Below are 25,287 nucleotides of genomic sequence, written 5' to 3' on the forward strand. Positions count from 1 at the left end.
AATCGCTTTGAAATTTTCAGGGGTTGAAGAATATTGTTGTCGTTAGAGGGATATTATTCACTTATTTCAAAAATTTCTGTGGCTTGTATAGAATTCGATTTTCACTTTGAATTTTTTTGTGAGAACGTTAAATGCGAACCGTGCCTTGGTCCCGTGATTGAATTTCAGAGATCTCGTAGTTGGACTAAAAGATTTGTTGCTACTTCGTCTTAACTTTCGTGTCCATAAAATATTTTGAATATTGCTCTCTTGTTTTTCGCAACGTTTCGAATGTAATAATTCTCATCAAATTTTAGATTTCCTCAAGACAAAGATACTTGGGATGCTGACAGGCAATTTTTATTAGGAAGCGGATTTTTGATCACACCTGTGCTTGATGAAGGTGCGGTTAGTGTAACTGGATATTTTCCAAAAGATGCAAGATGGTACGATTATCGAACCGTAAGTAATTGTTTTTTATTAGATAAATACAAAACACTTTGCAACATAACATCTTGTGTCGAACTGTAAGACTTTAATTTTTAATTTGAATATGATTATATTTGAATATATATACAGAAAGTGCCGTATATACCAGTGCAGATGTTCAGGCATATACAATAAATATTTCACAAATAGTTTATCGCTAATAATAAAATATCTACCACCCACTGAATTCGGAAGCAACCCCCTCCTCTAAAATGTAAAGCAGTGATAATGTTTCCTATGTAATTAAATCGTTGCGACATGTTATAAGACAATTATTAGTAGTTAGGCAGAATTCAAAGTCTATGGTAACGTAGTATCAATTATAATTCCACAGGGTGAAGAATTGACTCAATCTGGAAGATTCGTTTCACTTGACGCCCCACTTGACTACATTAACTTGCACGTCAGGGGTGGATTTATCATTCCCAGACAGGTAATTTGCTTGATGATTGCATTCAAGCAAATACTTACAAGGCTTACGCAGTGGAAAGAATTTGTTTGGTGCATTCGATTTTAGTTATAAAATATTATTTCAATATGCTATTTTCGATAGTATTTATTGGCATTTTCACCTGTTTACCGACAATTAAACTCACATGAAAAATCAAAAATAAAAATCTAGATTTACCTTCGATTATTAATAAAAACCGCGGCTAATTCTATTTTTTAGTCCATAGTTTTACTATTATTTTAAAGAATTCGGCCGTGACTACAACAGAAGCAAGAAAGAATCCTATGTCTTTGTTAGTTCCATTGGATGATTCTGATTCAGCTATGGGCACGTTGTACTGGGATGATGGCGAAGCAAGAAATGTTGGTGAAAATTACGCCTTGCTAAATTTCAGCTGTACACACGTAAGTTAAGTTAGGCGTGATAAATAGGATATCTTAAAATTAAAATTAGTAGACAATGTGTTGCAAGAGGGCATAGAAATTATTCTTTATACTTATAAATATTACTAAATCAAGTAATTCGTACTTGGATGCATTGCGCTATCAAATATTCGAATTTGATACCTAATTGTCGTTGTGACAAAAAGGACTGTACAATACTTCGCACCGAAATCGAACTAGTTTTTGAATTTAATTATATTTTTAATTACTTCATTGCAGTCGAGTTTGCAGATCGATATCGTCCACCCAGCGCAAGGCATTGATATTTCAACGTTGCATTTCGAAAAAATCACCGTTTATGGAGTATTACAGTCAGTCGGCAGCGTTACTGTATCCACAAATGGGGGCGCGCCAACAGCTGCAACCAACAAATACAATGCAATGCTGAATGTTCTGGATATCACTGGACTTAATTTAACGCTTTCTCAAAGCCACGAAGTTATTTGGACGTAATTTTTAGTTTTGTAAACACAAATTTTAATACCATTGTTGACAAAATTACCAGCATTTAGCTTCAAAGCATCGTTCTCAGATTTTGAATTTACATTTCTTATTGATAAGGATTGATTGTCCAAAATTCATTCACGCCTTAGACTTTTGCGAATCTTTTTTTTAAACAGTAATTTGAATGTATTTTATATGTATTTTATAATTCTATTGCTAATATCTATAAGCAAAATAACAGCTTGGGCTAAGATTAGATTTTACATATTCAAATATTATGAAAATAGAAAGATGGTGGCATTGCTTAACTTTGCAATCAGATACACGTACCAAATGATACGCATATTTTGATCTAATTAGAATTTTGTGCGTGGATCGGCAATCTTGTATACGTTTCTCATTAATGTTTATGAACATGGATCGAAGTCGCTGTAGCTAGTCAATTTTTAATGCGAATAATTGTTCAATTTTGTTGTTCTAATAAATCACATGATGGAATTTTTCATTCAAGTCAATTCTCAGGCCGGTAAAGGGGGCTGTTTTGAATGGATGGATAAATTATTTGAAGTAATCAGAATGACGTTTTTCGTTTTTGAACAATGATGCACTTGGAGTCAAACAATAAATTGGTTTTCTGGCACATCATGTTGAGTTTATAGCTTCCGAGTGCCTGTAAGACCAAAATATAGTACCCAATCGAAAACATACGTTCCATTGTAAACTTATATCCGATGGGATCCATTGTAGTGTCTTTACTTCATCTAAATGCAGCGACGATCACTGTGAAATAATTATACCGGAGGTTTTTAAAAATACTTGTTCTGTGAGACCAATTGTAATGTACTGTCAAAAGTGAGCTCGGGAGCGGGATCATATATAGCAAAAATATGTTTACGCTCGTTTATTTCAATGTAGTAAGAGATGTAATATATATATATATATATATATATATATATATATATATATATATATATATATATATACATTGGTGATCGTACATTTGAACCCACGTACATTTGAACCCATGTGTATATCCGCGGGTTCAATCTACATGCGGGTACTAAAACCCATGGGTTAGGGTGAGTATGGGTTCAAATATCCGTTAAACCCAAAAAATGTCCATAGGTGCAATAGTATGCAGGTGCAATTGTCATGGGTTCAAATGTAATGGAACCATATACATCTACTTGCTGAATTGTGGTTACATGCTAGTTTTTGCTGCAATTGGGCCACTTGTTTTCTGTAGCATATAGTGAGCTACTCACAGCGGTATTCAATAAAAAATGGTATAACAAAATTCCACGCAAATAATACAGTTAGTATAAAATATAGTCGAATTGCCAAATACGGCAAAAATAATCCCGTGTTGTGGACCAAATCGATAATATATGAAGCGTAACCCACGTATTATTTCTAGGAATATTTTACCCACGTAGGTATTTTATTGACAAAATATCAACCTGATTTAAGAGAGTATGGCGCGGATTGAAAATGGTAACAAAGAATGTTTCATAATGTAGCAAGATCAGCTGGACATAGTTTGGTAAGTCATGATCTTATGTCCGAATGAGAAGAAAGCGGGTTGCACATTAATTGCCAAACTTGTGATGTCACAGCTTATCAGTTAAATAACTGTTGAAATACAGCAGGTCCAAGAGTGGGTTACCTTATCACAAAGAATTTTTTGGGAGAATTTCATTCTATATAATTTTATAGGACTTTGACGTTTACTGCCTAAATAAAGTGGACTTCGTTTCCACGACACAAAGTGCAGAAATCGGCCGATAATTAGTAGTCCATCATATGTAATTCATTCATGTCAATGTTTCCCCATGAACATCCATTTATTGATGCCTCATGTTATAATTATTTCATTGACCTTAAAAGGGCGGCGTTTTCATTTAGGCATTTTACCCCAAACAAGCCTCTGTATGAACATCCACTAATATGCAAAGACCAGATTTATTTCTGGATGGACCCAAACGTTTCGATTGATCTAGGAATCTTACATTTTTTCTAATCACACTCCAACATCATTGAACAAATTATCAGTTTAAAGTGTACCGGTTCGTGACCGCTGGACTGTGATGTCGATAGAAATATGAACTAAAAAACGGTTCCATTACATTTGAACCCACGTACATTTGAACCCATGACAATTGCACCTGTATGCTATTGCACCTATGGAATTTTTTTTGTTTCACGGATGGTTAAACCCATACTAACCCTAACCCATGGGTTTTAGCACCCGCATATAGATTGAACCCGTGGATATACGCATGGGTTCAAATGTACATGGGTTCAAATGTACGGTCACCCTAAAAAACATATAGTATACAAACAAAATTGGTAGAACTGGCATACACGAGTTCAGGATTATATCACCAAACAGATTAATGAAGTTCAGCGTGCATTCTATGGCTGATGAAAAGAATCAATTTAATCGAAAAAAAATCCGTGATAACCCCCACCTTTAAAATGCACCGCACGCTATGTCTGATCGGCCTGAGCTATATTTAAACTCACACAGCAATGGCTGAAACAGCAAATATTTGCTTTTGAGGTTATCGAGGTCAAGACGAAACGAGTCAGCTATGACAGTATATTGTAATCGTTAAAGAGAGTCGACGATGCGTTTCACAGCGTAACCAAAAAAAATATGTGTTGAATTTTGTCGTGGTTTTGTGAATAGTATCGGTAATATGGAACAGAATAACGAAGTTGCATATAGAAAATTCGATTGTGCGCGAGTGAAGCCTTACGACTTAATATTTTAGAATGAGTCAAATATATTTATAATTAGTGATATAATGGGGCGATTTTCACGAAAAGCTCGATATAATATATATATTATATATATATATAACTACAATATTAGACATGCACTGTTTCTCATACAAGCCAGATAAAAGCAAGGTCCCAAGAGTACCATAAGAAGAGCTGCAAGCATCACGCTATGAGCTAAATATGGGTTTATCATTGCGGTTAAGTTCTGACATAACTTTCGCAATGATAAACCTATATTATTCAGATTTCAGCGCGACGGTTAGAGCTCTTAGGATCTTGCTTTGAGCAGATTTACATGAAAAAGTTCTGACATAACTTTCGCAATGATAAACCTATATTATTCAGATTTCCGCGCGACGGTTAGAGCTCTTAGGATCTTGCTTTGAGCAGATTTACATGAAAAACAGTACATATATATACATTTCAAATATTGCTGTTGTATATTTATTAAGTATAAATATAGGTTTATTGTTACAAACGATATTCTGGGCCTGAGCGGTTTACCATCAGTATGAGGATTCTCCTATGGGCGGAAAAGAAATGATGAAGGGTAAAAGTTAAAATAAATATCAAACAAAAAACGGACACATGGTTAAAGTATGAGGTTGGGCATATCATACAATCGTGCAAAAGAATGAACCCACAACCAAAAGCTCTAACTTTTTGCATGTGTTATTTTATATTTATATACAGAAATCAAGAATCAGCTTTAATTATAGTTATTCAACATGGCCGGAATTCCACTAGCACTGAAAAATCCCGAAATTAAGTATACCAAGGTGAAGTCATAACATTTTTCATACAACAGCCATTTCTAATTTTCTTGTGATGTTTATGAGTAATAATATAATTATATTGAATAAACATTCATTCTGATGTAACACGATACTAAAGCTGAAAACAGGCCGACGAAATATAATAACCCGGAGGGTAAAAACTTATGAAGTGTTAAAACTTACAAATCGATGCATATGATCATGTGGCATATTACTGTTAATGAATATAAATAGGTAATTCAATCAGAAACACCTAATTTATATTAAATACATCAACCCGACAAAATCTTCTATTAATTAGAAAAATATATTCTTTCTCAAGATTTTTATCAACAATGAATGGGTTGATTCTAAGGATGGTTCGACATTTGCAACCTGCAATCCCACAACAGAAGAAAAAATTATCGATGTAGCAGAAGGAAAAGCGGTGAGTCGGTGCATTATAGATTATGTTATGCATCTAATTAGACCCAATTTTTTAATTTTTTCATCGAAGATTTTCTCCAAGTTGATCAATTGTATAGAAAAATATGTATAAGCCATTTAATAATGTTTCACAACGCCACACGTTATGTCGTATACCCATTTGATTTATACTTGTTATCGGTTTGGCCAATGCAGTTACGTTTGCAAAAGTACACATGAATTCACTTGTTTTATATATTTAGTGCCAAGTACTGTCAAAACGTATAAAAGCTTTTAGTTGTATAAGTTCCATGCCAGTTTGCCATATCCGCTCTGAAGCTATATGCAAATATTCACAAGAGAACGAATACCGTTCTAAACATGTTTCAATGGCACAACGTTCTAATCGGGTAAGACTAGAACGAGAATATCGGTTGGAAACCGAAGACTTATCGATCGATAGTTAGGGGATCCCCCAAAACAGAAACTGCAGTTTCGATTCATCCGCTCTTGTAACTTGCGCACTGCGCATCGCACACACACACTCGGCGGGTTTCAAAGTTCTCTCGCTTTACAAAAATCTAGATCACTATATCAATAATTGATTGATAACTCGCTAATTATACGACATAATTCGCCCAAAATCAATAGGCTTCTGGTCCGAGATAAGATGAATGCACATGCAAAATCTGGAGCAGATTCAATCTCGCTTTCGTGAGATATCGCGTGCATCTAACAGACAGACACACAGACAGACAGACAGACAGACATACATACATACATACATACATACATACATACAAATACCTATCAATATACTTACCGATCTTAAGATCGATAAGTAATAATGATCGGACTCGAGCATCAAGGAGGACATATATGTTAGATATATTTAAATGTATATAGGCTTATACCCGAAGGGGAAACAAACCACTCTGCTAAGCTTGAAAAATAGTTTTTACCTTCTCGAACAATATCTGACACATGGACGCTCGCCAAAAAAAGATTGCCAGAGAGTGTGATTATATTTTCAATTCAAAGTTTTCATATCCCATTCATTGAGTTCAAGTATAATCACAATTTTCAAAATATTTAATATGTTGCTGCCTGCGTCGGACAGCCCAGACGATGTTGATGCCTTGCGTTGGTGAAAAAGGTTTAAATCTGATGTTACCGAATATATATTATTTTTAAGGCCGACATAGATGCAGCAGTACAGGCAGCAAAAGCTGCATTCAAGCCGGGATCTGCATGGCGCAAGATGGATGCTTCACAGAGAGGGCTTTTGCTTAACAAAATGGCTGATTTTATGGAACGCGATGCACAATATCTTGCCGTACGATTTTCTGTGTTTCTATCGTTACATTTTATTCCCCGTTGCTTTGGATAATAGTTTCTAAAAATAATCAATACAAATATAATTTGAAATTTTGACACCTATTTATAATTTAACAACTTATCTAGAGTCAGTGATATGTATTTGTTTTACTCGAGACTATGATAAAACGGCCTTGTCACGTTGCCCCGCCCAGTTGTAAAATATCGAGAAAACCAATACATGCAATTTTATATTTCGTATTGCAGTATTTTTTTAAACTATTTTATATGCACGTGGTAAGCATTTAATTAAGTTGAATCATTTGTATTTTGTTTAGTCTCTGGAATGTCTGGACTGTGGAAGATTGTATTCCCACGTACTGCTTGGTGACATACCCATTTGCAGTAAAATATTCAGATATTTTGCTGGATGGGCGGATAAGTACCACGGGAAAACAATTCCGTTTGGTAAATCCATTTTACTATGTATCCAATCGTTTGGAAAGCACTGTTGGTGCATTAGAATTCTAATTTAGTGAAAAATATGGAACATATCATGTTCGCTTGTTGCTCTATAACTAAAGTGAAATGAATTAAAATTGGCGATCGAAAATACTCCGACCTAGAAAAGTATATGCGATTAGTCAATGAATTACCATTGACATTGAAAAAGAAATTTCGGTATTACATTGCTAATGTCTTGAGTTTCTTTTCTTTGTTTGAACTCCAGATGGCGATTACTTTTGCTACACCAAGCATGAACCTGTGGGAGTTTGTGGAGCAATAACTCCGGTAGGTGAATAATGAAAATTGGAGGATAGAGTTAATAAGCATTCGCCACATTATACTTTTACGGTTCCCGTACATTTGAACCCACGTAGATTTGAACCCACGACAATTGCACCTGCATACTATTGAACCTATGGAATTTTTTTTGTTTTGCGGATATTTGAACCCTACTAACCCTAACCCATGGGTTTTAGCACCCGCATATAGATTGAACCCGCGGATATACACATGAGTTCAAATGTACATTGGTTCAAATGTATACGGTCGTATACGGTCACCTACTTTTACATTTACGAGCCAACGAGGACGTAGCTCGACGAATAAGATATCCTGTCAGGATATATAAACACTTTCGCGTTATAAACACTGTCGAGATCATAACACGTAATACTTTATATTCCGTGTCGAGAATTGCTACCTCCCTCACGAATGTGAGCACTCAACATAATAGTCCTGGTATAAAAACCTTGACATATAGACAGCCAACGCCCAATTCTTTCCAAGTGGTTAGGTGTAAAAACACAGTTTATGACTGAGTAAATGTCTCACAATATCTTTTCTCCGTTCAAAAACAGTGGAATGTTCCCATCGGAATGTTTACAATGAAAGTTGCACCTTGCTTAGCGATGGGAAATGTTCTTGTTCTGAAACCGGCAGAAAACACTCCTTTGACTGCATTGTATTTAGCATCACTTATGAAAGAAGCAGGATTTCCACCAGGAGTTTTGAACGTTGTACCAGGTTAGACCATGTATGCAATATATACATTGAATCCTTTGTTTAGGTCATATATATCGGAAAATCTCATTTCAATAATTAAGTCGAAATCTGCACCCACACAACAATGTGCGGATTCTGTAACCGATTATTCACTGCAGTGCACTTGGCTTCAATTTTGAAACATGTCGGAAAGAGTTTCCCCTCGCCTCGAAAATCGTTGTTGTGCGCAATGTGCTATGACTATTCTTGATCTATTTTTAGGATTTGGGAAAACTGCTGGACACGCTTTATCACATCACATGGAAGTCGACAAAATTTCATTTACTGGATCAGGAGTGACCGGACGCTTGATTCAGAAAGCTTCAGCTGATTCCAATTTGAAACGAGTCTCTCTGGAACTGGGAGGGAAAAGTCCCAATATTGTGTTCTCTGACGTTGATAGTAGGTCCCGTTATATTGTTTACCTATACGTTAACTCTATATCTATATTCCACTTCATATCTATTCTTCTAATAGAAATCGTGGATATGGCTGAAAAAATTTTTGTTTTGCAGTTGATGAGGCTGTCTCTCTCGCAAATACTGCTGTATTCACGCACAACGGACAGATTTGTTGTGCTGGAACTCGAACGTTTGTTCACGAAGATATTTACGATGAATTCGTTAAAAAGAGCGTTGAAAAAGCAAAATCTTTGCCAACTGGAGATCCTAGTGAAGTCACCACAGTGAATGGACCACTGGTAATATGTAATAGAGATTATTATGTGTGGAAAGAGTTTAGTTACAACCATTGACCTTTTTTATACAATTCGCAAACAATTTTAGTTATTGATGTGCTGTATATTACTAAATTACTCCATTTTGTGATTTCATGGAATGTAAATTGGATGGCATTGGATAATAAATGCGTTAAACAAAAGCAAAACTACCGCCATCATGTTATATTATCATTCTTGTTTTTTTCTACTGAATATTCTGCGTTTTTCAATAAATTATCAGATCAGCAAAATCCAAGAGGATCGAGTTTTGGGACTTTTGAAAAGTGGTGTTGAGGAAGGTGCTAAAGTTATGTGTGGTGGAAAAAAGATGGAGGGAAGGACCGGATTTTATATAGAACCAACTGTATTTACTGATCTTCGTGATGACATGAAGATTTCGCAGGAAGAGGTCAATCCATAATATATATATTTTTTTTATTCGTGGTATACCAATATCTAACAAGTTCGAAATTTGAGAACGCGAAAAATAACTAAGCGATAAACAAAACAATAGTACGGAACGTACTGTTGCAAAGCGTTTTCTGACCAGCTGTACTGCACAAGACTCCGTGGGCATTTCTTTATTTTTGTTTTCATTCGGGTAAGGAAATAGAACCTTCTTCACCCCGAATGCATAAATTTACTTTCATTCGAAAAAAATGATGTGCTCAGAAACGGAAATAGTTTGTAAATTGTGGCTTTGTCTCGTATATTTTAAATGCGAAGTATGTACAACTCAATCCATTGCAGGTCTTTGGACCTGTCCAACAAATTTACAAGTTTAAAGACGTTGATGAAGTTATAGAAAGAGCGAACAACACCCGGTATGGACTTGCTGCCGCTGTTATTACGAAGGATATTGACAAAATCATGGCAATTACAAATGCTTTGCAGTCAGGAACTGTGTGGTAAGACTGAACAATTCATTTAAAAGCAAACTATGATAAGAATAATATATTGGTTTTACCAATGTTATAAATACACCTATGTTCTTTATAAGGTCTTGCAACTTTGGAAAACTAGTAATAATAAACTCTGCAAACGATTTATGTTAATAAACGAATTATTGATGTTTTATCATTTCATTAAATGCCTCGGTGTCTCTGATGATATTAATAGGATGCTCCATAAACTTTTGCAGGGTGAACTGTTACTTTCCGTTCAGTCCAGGGGCTCCATTTGGAGGATTTAAAGAATCTGGAATCGATCGAGAGATGAGTGAATATACTTTAAGTCAATACACTGAAGTCAAGACAGTTATCATGAAGATTCCCGGATCTGGTGCTCAAATTTAACAAATTAAATGATTTTAGTGTTCAAACTTAAGTTCATCATATAAATTCACTTACCCAATAAATTCTTGATTTTTCAAATTATTTTCGTTGAGATCCAGCACGCGTCCATGAGAACGTGCAACCGCAAGATGTAGCTGGATAAAAAGTCATGACTAATTATAGGCATCTTAATATTAATATTAAGGCACAAAAAAATTGATGAAATACTACATATTGGTCAGTTAATGGTAACGATCAAAATATAAAAACTATAAGAATACTCTGGCTCAAATTATGAGAGATCTCAAACAGTAATAACAAGAGAGATATAACGCACACTTGGTAGACAATAAAATATATCGATAATTTGATCAAACTCTGATACTTCAATTGCGAATGAAGGTTACAAAGAACTACATTTCTATTCCAAAGTGTCAACCTTGATCAACCATTTTCCAAAAGTTTTATTCAACACGATAATCGCACGAAAACAAAAAACCTTCTTAAAATTACTGCCGACTTTATTGGTCTTATTTTAGGAATCGCATCTTTCCATCAGCCCTCCAGATGACCCGTGTCATCCCATTATATAAATTTTGAGACAAAACAAATCCATGCATTTTCGATAATATACTTTGCCTCGTGTTCTTATGGAAACGAGAAGTGAATGAACATTTTTAAGTGTTCATCCAATGTCGTTCCGTAAACCTACTATCTTGAAACTCAACACGTCATAACAAAAATCGGTGCTCAGCATCGCACAAGCATATGTGAGAATCGGTAAATACAGTATCTCTGTTAAGCTATGGAGGGGGGCACATAACAAATTCGTGTTTAGACCAGTATGGTCCAAATATTCCAACATAATTAGGACATACGCAGAAACATCAGAGCAAACATTCGGATTTCTCATAGTTACCAGATATCGTTCAGGTCGTAATTCGCAGCTAACTTATTTACAGAGTAGGTATTGCTATAGGAGCAGCTTCAATAATATTCGCGACTTGCCGTCCGTCTTCTACCGTTTGCCGTAGCCAGCTCGTAGCTCTTTACGTAAAAAGTGAGCGAAGAAGTTACTTTCAATCTGACGCTGATTTAGGTAAATCTGCATAATGTTTTCCCACTGTATCTCTGGCCTACTACTAACACACGACACAATTGAAACAAGGAAAAGAAAGGAAAAACAGCAGCAAAACAATACAATTACATGGATGAAAAAATAAGAAATACCACAAATGGGAAAAGAATTTGGAAACGTGATGAATGCATAAACATCAGGTCATGGTGACAGATACCGGATCTTATTTAACTTGAACTCGGTATGGTATACAAATTAATAGATTTTTGAATTTGTATGAAGAATAAAAAGGAAATCTGGCAAAAATAAAATACTGAGAAAAAAAAAGGCAGAGAAGGTCAAAATTATACTTTAAAATATTTAAAAAGAACCAAAACTGGTTCCCAACGCCTTCTTCCGAGCGGACATTGTCACAGGACCGTCATCCATCGCGGATAATAACTGTTGTCAACTCGGTCTGTCCTATAAAGAAAGGAATAGGCAATTAATAATATTAGTTTGTTTTATCTGTTCAAGCATTATCAGTGTATTTATCAGATGGTTTCCATTAAGATTGTTTTGCAGCAGTCACAACCAGTCATTGACAGTATCTCTCAAATGTTCGGACCAATGAAAATTATTCAGAATAAGATTAAATTGACACATCTATTTCGGGTCATTATCCTTCAAGACTTTTGTTCAAAATTTCAGTGTTTGGAAACATATTTACCTTTTAATCTCAAAGGTATACATAGATGATGAGTCCTATTTAATCAGGTAATAAATATTTTCAAACCTCAAATTTTTGCTTCCTCAAACAGTAAAAAACTTCCGAAAAATATTGAAATATACTTATTTATTGATTGGTAGTGGACATACCCCTCTTTGATATAAGATTCATGTAGTCTATTTTAAATGAAAACATTTTTATATAAGAAATATTGCTAGACAAAAGTGTTTCCGTTGATTATTTTCAAGGCTTAGAGACCAACGATTATCATTATAGTATTTTAGTGGCATATTAGCCGCCTAAGCTGTAAAGAACTATTATGTAACATTAGTGCAATATTTACCCTTATGTGGAAACTATCGTCGCTATGTCTTTTCTCCAGTTTATGGTCGATATTTATTTGTGAAACAATGTTCCACACAATCGTCAAACCATGTATTCATTCCATCTGAATATCGTCACGCTAATAAGTCATTTTTAGCAGTTTTGAGAAAAACGTAAAAAACTTCCTTATGATATCGTTATGCCATTGAGAGTCAATAATTTGGCATGGTTCAATTTTTTGATCGTAGCTGGATTTAAGTTAATTTGAATGACGCAGTTAGGTGATGTCATAATGACGCACTGTGACTTAGGCAGAAATGGGTCTATGACTTGGGGACATACGCAATTTTGCAACTTTACTATATGCACCAGTCCTGAAAACTAACAATTCCAAAAACAAATGTAATTCTCAGTATCTACAATGTCTAATCCCCAAAATAGCTAATCAGTTTCAATTACATTATTTTTTATGTTTAAAAATATATATTTCATCAATATAACACGTTCTGCACACCCCCCGAAATATAAGATTAAATATAAAGAATAAAACAGCAATGCACCCAATATGAAAGCCAACCAAGGTGAATTGGATTTGGAGGTGAATATCACAAGTGCACGTCTTCATATACTGTAGTCTAAATTCAAGTTAATAGGCGCTAAGCTAGAATCCGATATGCAAAAACTCGAAAATACTTCGCCGAGGTTATTTTCCTTTGTGACGTCACAATAGTCCTGCACTGATAATTCATTATGACAAAACAATTGCCCAAATGTGCATGTCATACTAAATCTCCATTTTTATGGGTTTCGAAATTCTTAAAATAAAATCTGAGTTAATAGACAGGTGCGCAGCATTACATAATTTCCTATTTTATAAAAAACTCAAAATCGCCCAAAATGACTTGCGCAATTCGGTTATTAGCGTGACGATATATATAAATACAATAGAAATGAATATAATCACAAAATTGTAATTTCTTAAAATATATAATACCTTTTCTTATAAAAAAATTTGAGTGTATCTTCAATTTCGTACAATAAAGTATGAGCCGCTTTACACTAATAGTTTGAATTCTATAAAAACGGATGTTAAAATTATATTCATAGAAATACCAAAAACATTAAAAATATTCCTTGACACATTGTTGGTCACAAATGCGCATACGTGAATAGGAACTATATACTGAAACCGATCGACACCGCGAATGCAACTCATTGAAGCGGTATGTCAGTGAAATGTACATAGTGTCTGTTTGAATGTACGAAAACGAGGAAGATTCATCAAAAGGTAGTCTCAATTATTCGGATAACAAGTCCCGATGGAGAACAGCTTATTTCACTTTGCCACTTATCAATTATGTTAACAACTTCGTCTGCCCTGTCTTTAGCAAAGTTGAGTTTTAAATTTAAATTAGAGGTCATATAAAATTGCCATTTTATCTTGAGAGGTCAATGCTTTAACCTTTCTGATCACTGTATTTTATTCAACTCTCCAATTATCGATCGCTAAAACCCCGATTTGCCTCGAGCTTCCACTTATAAAACGTAATACCAAGAAAAGCAGATTATAGCAACGGCTTGATATATCCTTTTTTGTTCATTAAAGAACATTTGCTTACCTTTATGTCGCGTCAAAATAAGCATCCATAACGTTGAATATCTCGGGCTCCTGCGAAATAGACACATCGTTCGCCATTACGCACTTCTGTGACTTGTTAGGAAAAGCAAATTGCTTCTCTACATTCCCGCTCAAATTGATTAGCGATCACATTAATAATTATCCTAAACAACCAAGATAACGGTCAGCAATTAACGTTTGCATAATTACTCGGGTTACATAAGGTCGATCCCGTGGCCTGGAGTTAACATGCACTGCATGTTGACTGGGATTATACTTATAACAACAAACGTTGTTGATGCGAATTTTGATTGGCGCATGTCAACGTAGCAATAACAATCTCTTGAGAACTGTATTTGAAGTTTTGGTATGGGACGCCTTTACTTTTTTCCCAATGTAAAACTGGGGGCTTGTGAATTTATCTAAAAATCAATGATATTCAGGGCATACTTTTCATACGCTATAATGCTACTGGTGATTTAAACCTACGCAGCCTCTCATGTCTCTTTGTTTTATATGTCTCTGTTCCTTGTCGCCCATATGTTTCCGTTCAGGCACATCGTTGCACACATTGTTTTGTCTGCGTTGGAACTTTTGAGTTTGCCCTCATCAATTATATAATAACGGAATAAAGAATAATAAAATAACGAAATGAGTCACTTTTATTAACGAAATATGCAATCATGGCAATCGAGCTTTGTCTTCTGTTGTGTATTTTTGATAAACGTATCTCGTGCCTGTGTGGGCCGAAACGTCTGTATATCCCATCCCATGCTGAGGACTCATTTCAGTCTCATTAGCGCCGGCGAAGTATTGTACCGGATTAGCCGGATAGATCGTGACTTCTTTTCAATCACAAATATGCGAGGTGTGTGACTTGGATCTAATCTTCACAATTATTCAGAGAATACTGAAATTTCTAGATTACTAATTACTCGGATCGAATAGGTATCGGAATAATATTCCGCATGAAAAGGCAGTTGTAAACCATTAAAAGAATGAGACAGATACATATGGCGGATTCCATTATCATTGTATGTATGTCAGTTCATGTAAATTGCAGGAGCAGAGTGAAAACACAGAATCTATTGTACTTTATAATGATGTAAATCGACAGACATATACTATAGGTCAGTGATTTTCGGGGAAACACGGTAATAAGTACTGTACAGTTTACAAAATTGCTATGCGTAAAAAACCACATGGTCATTCTTTGTGTAGCAATTTTTTGTTATTTTGAGAAGATTGTAAAAAGGTACCTTACACAGCTTAGATCTTAAATTTAATTAAGTTTTTATATATTTTTTTGAAGATTTACGTATTAGAGTCGCGACCCATAGTTTGGGAACCGCTGCAGTATAGGTTTATATTTGTTGCTCAGTAAATATTGAGCATAATATCATAATTTATTAAAGAATGAGGCGGATATAGGTGACGGATTTTATTATCATTATATTGTGTCAGTTCATTTAAATTATAGAAGCAGAGTAAAAACACAGAATCTATTGTACCTTATAATGATGTAACTCGATAGACATATACTATAGGTTTGTATTTGTTGCTCAGTAAATATTAAGCATAATAGCATAATTAATGAAGATTTTCTTGGAACAAAATTAAAATAAAAATGAAGTGAGAGTCTTGAGGTATGTAAGATCTCAGTAAATTTAATGAAAATAATTAATTACTTATTGATCGAATACTAAGATCGAAATCAGGTCTTAACACTAAAATCTTTTTTTTTTTATTAAATTTTGGCGCCAGATCCAGGAATCTTCATAATAACTGTCTTAACTTCAGTGTATTGACTTAGAGCATATTCACTCATATCTCGGCCAATTCCAGATTCTTTAAATCCCCCAAAAGCAGCCCCCGGACTGAGGGGGAAATAACAGTTCACCCTGCAAAATATTATACGGATTTCAAGCAGCAATTATAGACTCATGTACGTTTAAAAATGAAAATACTGCTAACAATACGATTGCTAATTTATTATTTCATTCCTATGCGGGGATGGTTATGTGCGAAACGATTGCTGGACTCCTCGCCGCCGTAGGGGGGTTCACGTAACCACTGGTCGGTTACGGCTTCCTCCGCCATCAAGTCAATGCTTCCCAAAACAAATAACTAACTAATCCAATACCCGGCATGGAATGGTAACTAAATGAGAGGCCGTGGTTCGCCATATGGGTAAGCCGTCTTGTCGGCTTTCCTCCCCGGGACTCATAGTTTTCTTTCGAATGAAATTTTTGAAATCTCACCACACGATTCCTGACTGCAGAGCATTTGTAATCGCCATGACTTTGTCAATATCCTTCGTAATAACAGCGGCAGCAAGCCCATACCGGGTATTATTTGCTCTTTCTATAACTTCATCAACGTCTTTGAACTTGTAAATTTGTTGGACAGGTCCAAAGATCTGCAATGGATTGAGATATACATGATATCACATTAAACATTTGCGGGCTAACGCCGCAATTCGATTCATAATTCGCGATTCTGAGCACTATACGAGGTATTTTCTATTTTTTTCTGAAAAAAGTAAATTTAAGCATGCAGGAAAGAAGAGAAAGCAATTTATTGTCACATCAACCAGAATAAAATTGCCAATATAATAAACAAAAACCAAATTACGTATGAAATCTTGCATACATGATGGCATGATCCGATTTAAATGTCTTGCAACAACAGAACGCATGAGAATTATTTTCGTGTTCTTAAATTTTGGCCTTATTTGATATTGGTATTTACAAATAACATATATATTGCAAATTCACCTCTTCTTTTGAAACTCTCATGTCATCACGAAGATCGGTAAATACAGTTGGTTCTATATAAAATCCGTTCTTCCCCTCCATCTTTTTCCCACCACACATAACTTTAGCACCTTCTTCGACACCACTTTTCAGAAGTCCCAACACTCGATCTTCTTGGATTTTGCTAATCTGGAAATTTATTAAAAAACACCGAATATTCAATAAAAAATTAAGGATGATAATATAAAAATGACAAAAAGTTTGCTCTTATCTAATGCATTTGCTAATTAATGTCTCTATTATCCAATATTATTGATCTTACTCTTCATAATATACCACACAAACGAATTACTGCAGTTGTTAAAATGCTTCATCGGAAGAGGCCAAAATTGATGTACTTAATAGCAAACTAAACTATTTTCACACATAAATTGTTTCACATATTACCAGAGGTCCATGCACTGTGGTGATTTCACTAGGATCTCCAGATGGCAAAGATTTTGCTTTTTCAACGCTCTTTCTAACGAATTCATCGTAAATGTCTTCTTGAACAAAAGTCCGGGTTCCTGCACAGCAAATCTGTCCGTTGTGCGTAAATACAGCAGTATTTGCAAGAGATACAGCTTCGTCAACTGAAAAATACTTGGGTAGTTTAGTTGTCAACTCCACGCATTCTAATTAATTGTAATAAGTATAAAGTGTAATTAATATACAATCAATCAGACAAAAGCAAGATAAAAAAAAAGCAAGAATTTAACATTACTTATAGTTATAATCAATAAAAGACGAATTTCATGAAAAAACAGCAATAATGAAACCTACCATCAGCGTCTGAAAATACTATGTTTGGACTTTTCCCTCCCAGTTCTAGAGAGACTCGTTTCAGATTCGAGTCAGCCGAAGCTTTCTGAATCAAGCGTCCTGTCATTCCTGATCCTGTGAATGCAATCTTATCAACTTCCATGTGATGTGATAGAGCGTGTCCAGCAGTCTTGCCATATCCTGAAATAAGGTAAAATGAGTACTCTCTAAGTATGTGAATGTGAACCAAGATGGCGGACACCGGAACGTAGTATGTGTACCAGATTAGGGTTAGGCCATAATTCCAGGTACAAATACTACGGAAGTCACTTGGCTAGTCCCCGAATTCGTAATAGGACTAAAATAAAGAAAATTAGAATAAATTTATTGCCTAACCTTAACCTGATACACATACTATGTTCCGGTGTCCGCCATCTTGGTTCACATACTACGGGAACGCCCAAAAATGACCCTAATACATTGCTTACAGCAGGGATTTTTATGAAGAGAATATGAAATTATTTCTCTCATTTTAAAAGTGATGCCACATACCATTAGTAAATACCGGAGACAAGTGAGAAAAAGTTTCAAAAAGCGGATCGCCCTTGTTCTAGATACAGATTTTAATGTATACATTGTGATAAAATAAGATAGGTATATTTTGAAATCTAACCTGGCACAACGTTCAAAACTCCTGGTGGAAATCCAGCTTCTTTCATAAGTGATGCTAAATACAATGCAGTCAAAGGAGTATTTTCTGCTGGTTTCAGAACAAGAACATTCCCCATCGACAAACAGGCTGCAGTTTTCCATGTGAACATAGCTATGGGAACGTTCCACTGGTAAAAGAGTTCGAAAATTGTGAGATAGTCACTAAAGTAATAAACGGCTTATTTATACTCGAGCACTGATAAAAGATTTGAGCATTCAATGTCCAAACATGAAGATTTTATGACCATGCTTGTTGTCTTCGTTTCGACATCCCATATCATTTATCTTCCTATCGTTTTTATATACGGAGGTTTTTACTTTTTTTTCCCCTTTTAACACGGTTCTGTTCAACCAGCCGTTACTTGTTAAAAAAAACTGTTATAGTTAGTAAAAACTGGAAATTATTTAAAAACATTTTAAGCGTGAGAATACTTTATATTGGGATAGGTTAGAATTTCATGAAAGAGTTTCATGGTGGATTCAGCAATCTTGTGAAAACCTGATCGCAGGGATGTATCTAACTTTTACCACGATGTGCCAACCATAAATCTATTATGCACTCATTGGCTTTTAAATGTAAAAGAGCATTGGGTCGAATTGTGACCATAAACTACGCCATTCAACTTTTAATATTCACTTACAGGAATTATTGCTCCACAAACTCCTACAGGTTCATGCTTGGTATAGCAAAAGTAATCGCCATCTAGAGAAGAAACCAAACAAAAAAATTCAAATCACTAGCGCCATTGTAAGAATGTCTCTTCCATAATGTACAGGATTTATGTATTGGCAAAGTGTATAAAATCTCTGGAGTTTTTGAAGTATGTGTACCAAGATGGCGCACAACCTGAACATAGTATGTGTACCCGGTTAGGGTTCGGGTTTTACGCCATCTTGGTGCACATACTTCGGGGGCGCCAAATCTTTTTAGGTCAAAACCTTTTCAAATATTAATTTAAATCTATATGTTTTTTTCTCTAACCTTCAGTGTAGAAGTCATTTCATGCGAACAGTACTCAAGATTTTTCAGTGCATTAGTATTTCGATACATGAATTCATTATTACCGAACATTGTTTTATAATAAGTTACATAGTGAAATAGATGTATTTACCAAATGGAATTGTTTTCCCGTGGTATTTATCCGCCCATCCAGCAAAGTACCTGAATACTTTAATACAAGCTGGTATGTCACCAAGGAGTGCGTGAGCATACAATCTTCCACTATCTAAGCATTCCAGAGACTAAATGAAAGTTATTTGAATATCAATTAACTGAAATGTTTAACACGTTTATTCAAAATGATATATATAACAGTAGTTCTCAAACTTTTTAAGCTTGTGGACCCCCTACGCTTTTCGGAGGTCACAGCGAACCCTCACAATTTTCAAACCGAAAACGTAATAAAAGAACACAACATAGAGCTATTCAAACAGGCCCCTAAATCGGTCCACAGAACCCAATTTGAGAACAACTGATATAAATTTAATAAAAAATACTGCAATACAAGTTACAAAACTTATACGTTAAATAATTGTTATTATATTCCTCAACTAGACGGGCAACGAGACCACGTCATGTTATCACAGCCTGGAATGAAACAAATACCTCTTACTTACTTAAGGTATTTTGTTGGATTTCGAGTAAGTGTCATACTGGTATATTTATTCAGATAATAATAAAAACACTATCCAAACCGACGGGAAATAAAATGTAACGGTAGAAGCTCAGAGAATCGTACCGCAAGATATTGTGCATCTCGTTCCATTAAATCAGCCATTTTGTACAACAAACGTCCTCTATCTGAAGCATCCATCTTGCGCCATGCAGATCCAGGCTTAAATGCAGCTTTTGCTGCCTGTACTGCTGCGTCTATGTCAGCCTTAAAAGTAATACATAAGTAATATATATTCGGTAATATTAGATTTCGCCATTTCCGGCAAGGGGCGCTAGCATTATCTGGACAAACGACCAAGCAGCAACATATCAAACACCATAAACCGAAATTGTGATTATACTTCAATATCAAAGTTACTGGGAATATGGGAATGTTTGAATTTTAAATATACCATGTTTCCCCGAAAATAAGACCTAGCCCGGAATAAGATCTAGCCTGAATTTTAAAAATGATTTTAATATAAGCCCTCCCCTTAAAATAAGACCTAGTCGAAAGCGCGAAATTTTTTCTGACCCAGTCGACAGGCAAGAAATCTTTCTACTCGTTTATATGATTAAAGTCTATGTTTAGCAGTTATTTTAAATAAAAACGTGGTATTTATAGACAATGTCTTATTTTCGGGGAGACACGGTAATCACACTTGTTCGAAAATGCAAAGCAAATTTGCAAGCCTAGCCTGATTCTTCTGGTATTACATAAAATTATATGAATATATTTCGATGAGCTGGTAAGTGTGGAAACATATGGTCTTGTTTGGTGTATTGAGAAATTATTCATTTTTATCTAAATTCTTTTTGTGTTGGTGGTGTTGTTTTATTATGGCGCATTTCATTATAGCCTTGACTGTACAGATGTAGTATACCGATGTTAATGCAACTATGTTAAATTGTCAGTATTTTTAAATTATGAAAACCTGGTATAATGCGCATGTAATATTTCCAAATAGGAGAATAAATATGAAACTGACTTGAGCAAAATTTTCATAGCTATAGGTTCGACTTGACTAGAATTTTTCGAGTTCAATTTGATTTTAATCAATAAGAAGAGAGCAAATTCATATTGCCCCACTATGCTGTAGGACCTAAAGCCAGTGTTTGGTTCGGAGATTTTTCATATAACTTTCCAAGTTTTAAAAGTAATGTGCTGTTGAAGATAATATAGTAAATGAAAGTATGAATATTCAAATCTAAGCGAATGCATCCAATTCTTGATTAAGCAATGTCGCATTCAAAAAAATTAATTTCGTGAGATTTCAAAACTTTTAGGCCAAGCCTATACAATGATTCAGCAATAAATAAAATAAATGTTTGTTCAGCGGTCACGAATGCTGGACGCGCGTGAAAGCCTTACAAATTCTTGCGCAATCAGTCCTGAGTTGATAATGACTCGACTTATTTGTATACATGGCAGTGAATATGCTTGATGCTTAAGATTTATATGTTTGTGCGACTGTCCTGAGATATGTGCGTTATTCGAGTAGGAATGTTATAAAGCTTCATACGTTTTCGATAATGATATGCCCCGTATTAAAATCAATGGAGTACTTTGGAGAGTCTTGTTTCCGTTTAAACATGCATGAATCAGACATATTTCGGAGTTGATTACGAAATGAAATTTTGTAAAATTTACTCCAGTATCAATAGTTTTTTTAGGATCGGGAACCACTGTGCAACTATTTGATGAATAGCACCGTTTGCAGCGTCATGCACGTCATCAAATTGTAAAATTCGCTGCAAAGTGTTTTATTTAACGACATGTCGTAAAATCCCTATTGTATTTGAGCTACCGTGCAATACGTATGCCTCGTGTTCAAAAAATAATTACTGAGTTATAAACAATTGGCTAACAGGTAAAAAAGTAATTTTTTGCTGTAAAATGGCGTTTTGAAAAATCCATAAAATGCTCTGTAAACATGGGAAATAGCTGTCGAAAAATCATTGGTTCGTTTGATTTTCAAAATGAGTGGCATTAACATGTAACATTATTTTATTTTTCATCATAGGTAAATTACTGAAATTTGTTTAAAAACGATATCCCCTATAATTTCACCTTATTGATTCTCCATTAAATGGAATATGCGGTATTTAGTTCTTATAAAAATATTACATTCTGAATGATGAAGCCGCTAATGGAACAATCGTAAACTATCCTATTTATAACAATGAAATTGAAATGGTCGATGTGTTTATTCGTTGATGCATTTTTTGATTGAATAATGAACATATTCGGGGATATTTGAATCAGGGTGAAGTCCGAATGATTACATAAATTGGATGAGTGCAGTCGCATACTTGATTGGAACATACTATTATATGTTATTGTTAAATATACAGGGTGGTGGTTGGAAATTTGAAGGTCAGGTGAGATCACGAATATAATGCGTGTTTACTCATATTTATTTCGATGATCTTCTTTTAGGTTCTAGGTTTGTGGGTTGATACCTTTTAGGTGCTACTGCTCTGAAGTGCATGGGCGACATTTCGAGCAACTAATCACAATGCTTTGTAAAAATAAATGGGGTTTGACAAATTTTCTGTTTTTCTAGCGCCCACCCTGCTATTTCTTTTATCAGCAAAATGAAACGTGTTCTGCAATACATTAAGTGTAAACCTCGCCTGGTTGAAAGGATTCCATTACATTTGAACTCACGTACATTTGAACCCGTAACTTGAACCCACGATAATTGCACCTGCATACTATTGCGCTTACTTAATTTTTTTACGGATATTTGAACCCATACTAACTCTAACCCATAGATTTTAGCACCCTTTTATAGATTGAACCCGCGGATATACGGGTGCAAATGCACGTGGGTTCAAATGTACGGTCACCGTTCGAAAGGTATTTGAGTTCGGCGCATCAGTTTGTCTTGTAAATATTTGTATATGGGTGTAAGCGCGTATGTTGCGAACGGCATAAAACTAAAAGCTATTATACGTATAATCAGTACACGGCACTGCTGGTTTAAACTAGTGAATTGGTATTCATTCTTGCAAATACAAATGCGTTAGCAATGCAAAAGGTATAAATCGATATGCTACACCAAATATTGCATAATATATAATATACTAACCAATATATATTAAATTGCAATGTTATGCATTTTGTGCCAATAGCTTATGTATTTTTCTACCCTACTTGACCTACTACCCAACTTGAGAAATCTTCTATGATTCTTTATAACAAAGTTGTGACCTGCTAGACAACGTATCATTGGTACTACCTACATCCACTCACCGCTTTTCCTTCTGCTACATCAGCATTCTTTTCTTCTGTTGAAGGATTGCAGGTTTCAAATGTTGAACCATCTTTAGAATCAACCCATTCATTGTTGATAAAAATCTTGAAAAATAAAAAAATTAATTACCAATATAATTATTTAATTAGCAGTTCTGCACTGCCAGAGACTTGTTGAATTACTTCATCAGCAGTTTTAGAGTCAAACCAACATCATCAGTCATATTAAAGTCAGTATAGTCATGAGTTTTTGCCCTCCGGGCCAGGGTATTTTGCAGGACTGTCTTCAGTTTTTGTGCAGTTTACGTACGTCACAGCAACGGGAATACATATTTTTTCTAAATATTCCAAGAACATAATATTACTGGTGTGTAAAATACATCTCACCTTGGTATACTTAATTTCAGGATTTTTCAATGCTGGTGGAATTCCGGCCATGTTGATTAAAAGCAGGTAAAGTGGATTCTGAATTTCTGTACATATAAAATAACACACGAATGATAGGTTATACCGTTTCTCTCTGCGTTTATTCTTTTATTTTTATTATGGGTCTCACAATATTTATTCTATAACTATTCGCCCAAGGTTTTCAAACCAGTTTACTAATGATTTCCCTTCCACCAGATTCTTTGATATATACTACCGACTTAAGAATAGTACTAAACAAGTTTGCAGTTTGCAGCTCTCGTCAAGTTTGCAGCTATTCTGCCAAAATAATGTCTGATCTCTCCCCTACCACATTATATCACCAAATGTATTGCCAGCGTGATTTACAAAATGAACTTCGCTCATCCCCAGTTTCCCACTCGATGCATGTTGTCAGAACTTGCCTGTCTCGAACATCACTATCGCGAATGTACTGGTATAAGTATAAACTGAAATAGCTGACTCATGTTGCACTGTTGCGATAACCTCAAAACAAATATCAGCCATTTCGCCCATCATTGAAAGCTAGACTCTACCCAATAACGCTCGAACAGGGAGAACGGCATTTACGACCGCTGTATTTGCAAAGTCAAATCACATGAAAGCAGTGTCATATTTTGGCAATTATTGTGCAATATCACGCTAACGTCTCCCGGTCCATCCTCCGCAAGTCTTGTCATTTCTCAAGCAAATTCGTAACACCTTGACTTAGCGAACTCTGTTTTTCTGATATTGTTAAGAAACTTTTTAGTTATCATTTTTAATCCGCCATCGTCCCTTCGAAAACATTTTATATTGGTTATTAACCTGTTACAAATTATCAATTCGAATATATCTTCTATTCCAATATTTACCCGCTTTACCTGGGTTGCATGGATTTTGCACCGTTAAGAAGACCAGTGTCATCGGCGGATAATTTTGTCAAGTAGTTAGAGCAATTAGAGATATCGTTGATAAATAAAATCTTAATTGCTGATCCCTTAGAAAGCACCTTAGGACGGTCAGTGTTAATTTTTAGACATCGTTGTGTACTTGTGACGGAATGTTTAAAAAGTATGTTTGCACATACGTGGGGTGATTAAAATTACCTATGAAATCGCTCGGTAAAATTGCCGCTTGAAATCTCTTTTGGCTTTACCTTGAAAGCTTGAATAAAACTGAGCTTTGAAAACCACTAATTACATTTGGCCCCTAGAAAGAATAAACTTGTGCACACGAGAAACCCAAACAACTATCATGTCAGCTTACTTGTGTACTAACAATCATCCAGTCAAGTACAAGTGGTATCAGACTCCCGTCGATCCCAACTCTAATGCCATT

General features: G+C 35.1%; 3 protein-coding genes and 1 long non-coding RNA gene across 5 annotated transcripts in view; 2 read left to right on the forward strand and 2 right to left on the reverse strand.

Moving 5' to 3' along the window:
- Nucleotides 1-2,304, forward strand: part of LOC120328284 (maltase-glucoamylase-like) — a 46,068-nt gene extending 43,764 nt beyond the window's left edge. Inside the window, exons 73-76 of the mRNA XM_078114422.1 lie at nucleotides 297-441; nucleotides 803-901; nucleotides 1,165-1,323; nucleotides 1,582-2,304. Coding sequence (XP_077970548.1) covers nucleotides 297-441; nucleotides 803-901; nucleotides 1,165-1,323; nucleotides 1,582-1,815 — 637 coding nt within the window. The 3' untranslated portion in view covers nucleotides 1,816-2,304. The remainder of the gene's footprint in view (nucleotides 1-296; nucleotides 442-802; nucleotides 902-1,164; nucleotides 1,324-1,581) is intronic.
- Nucleotides 2,305-3,271: 967 nt separating this feature from the next.
- LOC120328533 (aldehyde dehydrogenase 1A1-like) lies at nucleotides 3,272-11,094 on the forward strand. Of its 2 annotated transcripts, none has more exons than XM_039395051.2 (12): nucleotides 3,272-3,349; nucleotides 5,287-5,372; nucleotides 5,692-5,796; nucleotides 6,970-7,110; nucleotides 7,430-7,559; nucleotides 7,822-7,883; nucleotides 8,456-8,621; nucleotides 8,862-9,041; nucleotides 9,155-9,339; nucleotides 9,599-9,766; nucleotides 10,108-10,265; nucleotides 10,499-11,094. In XM_039395051.2, exons 2-12 carry the CDS (start codon nucleotides 5,322-5,324, stop codon nucleotides 10,650-10,652), a joined length of 1,500 nt encoding a protein of 499 aa, XP_039250985.2. In that variant the 5' UTR covers nucleotides 3,272-3,349; nucleotides 5,287-5,321; the 3' UTR covers nucleotides 10,653-11,094. The 2 variants fall into 2 exon arrangements, with proteins under 2 accessions (XP_039250985.2, XP_039250983.2); XM_039395049.2 differs by lacking the exon at nucleotides 3,272-3,349 and adding an exon at nucleotides 5,122-5,143.
- A 142-nt stretch (nucleotides 11,095-11,236) lies between these two features.
- LOC120328534 (uncharacterized) lies at nucleotides 11,237-14,501 on the reverse strand. The gene is made up of 3 exons (XR_005567664.2): nucleotides 14,362-14,501; nucleotides 12,762-12,866; nucleotides 11,237-12,171 (listed from the first exon to the last, which is right to left on the reverse strand). It is a non-coding gene; the product is annotated as an uncharacterized LOC120328534 (long non-coding RNA).
- A 934-nt stretch (nucleotides 14,502-15,435) lies between these two features.
- LOC120327879 (aldehyde dehydrogenase 1A1-like) lies at nucleotides 15,436-24,841 on the reverse strand. The gene is made up of 11 exons (XM_039394235.2): nucleotides 23,929-24,841; nucleotides 23,542-23,646; nucleotides 20,368-20,508; nucleotides 19,741-19,870; nucleotides 19,270-19,331; nucleotides 18,591-18,756; nucleotides 17,939-18,118; nucleotides 17,564-17,748; nucleotides 17,138-17,305; nucleotides 16,622-16,779; nucleotides 15,436-16,261 (listed from the first exon to the last, which is right to left on the reverse strand). The coding sequence occupies exons 1-11, from the start codon at nucleotides 23,977-23,979 to the stop codon at nucleotides 16,108-16,110; spliced, it is 1,500 nt and encodes a 499-aa protein (XP_039250169.2). The 5' UTR covers nucleotides 23,980-24,841; the 3' UTR covers nucleotides 15,436-16,107.
- Between the last annotated feature and the right edge of the window lie 446 nt (nucleotides 24,842-25,287).

The sequence above is a fragment of the Styela clava genome, chromosome 7 (assembly GCF_964204865.1).
Source record: "Styela clava chromosome 7, kaStyClav1.hap1.2, whole genome shotgun sequence".
NCBI classification, from domain to species: Eukaryota; Metazoa; Chordata; class Ascidiacea; order Stolidobranchia; family Styelidae; genus Styela; species Styela clava.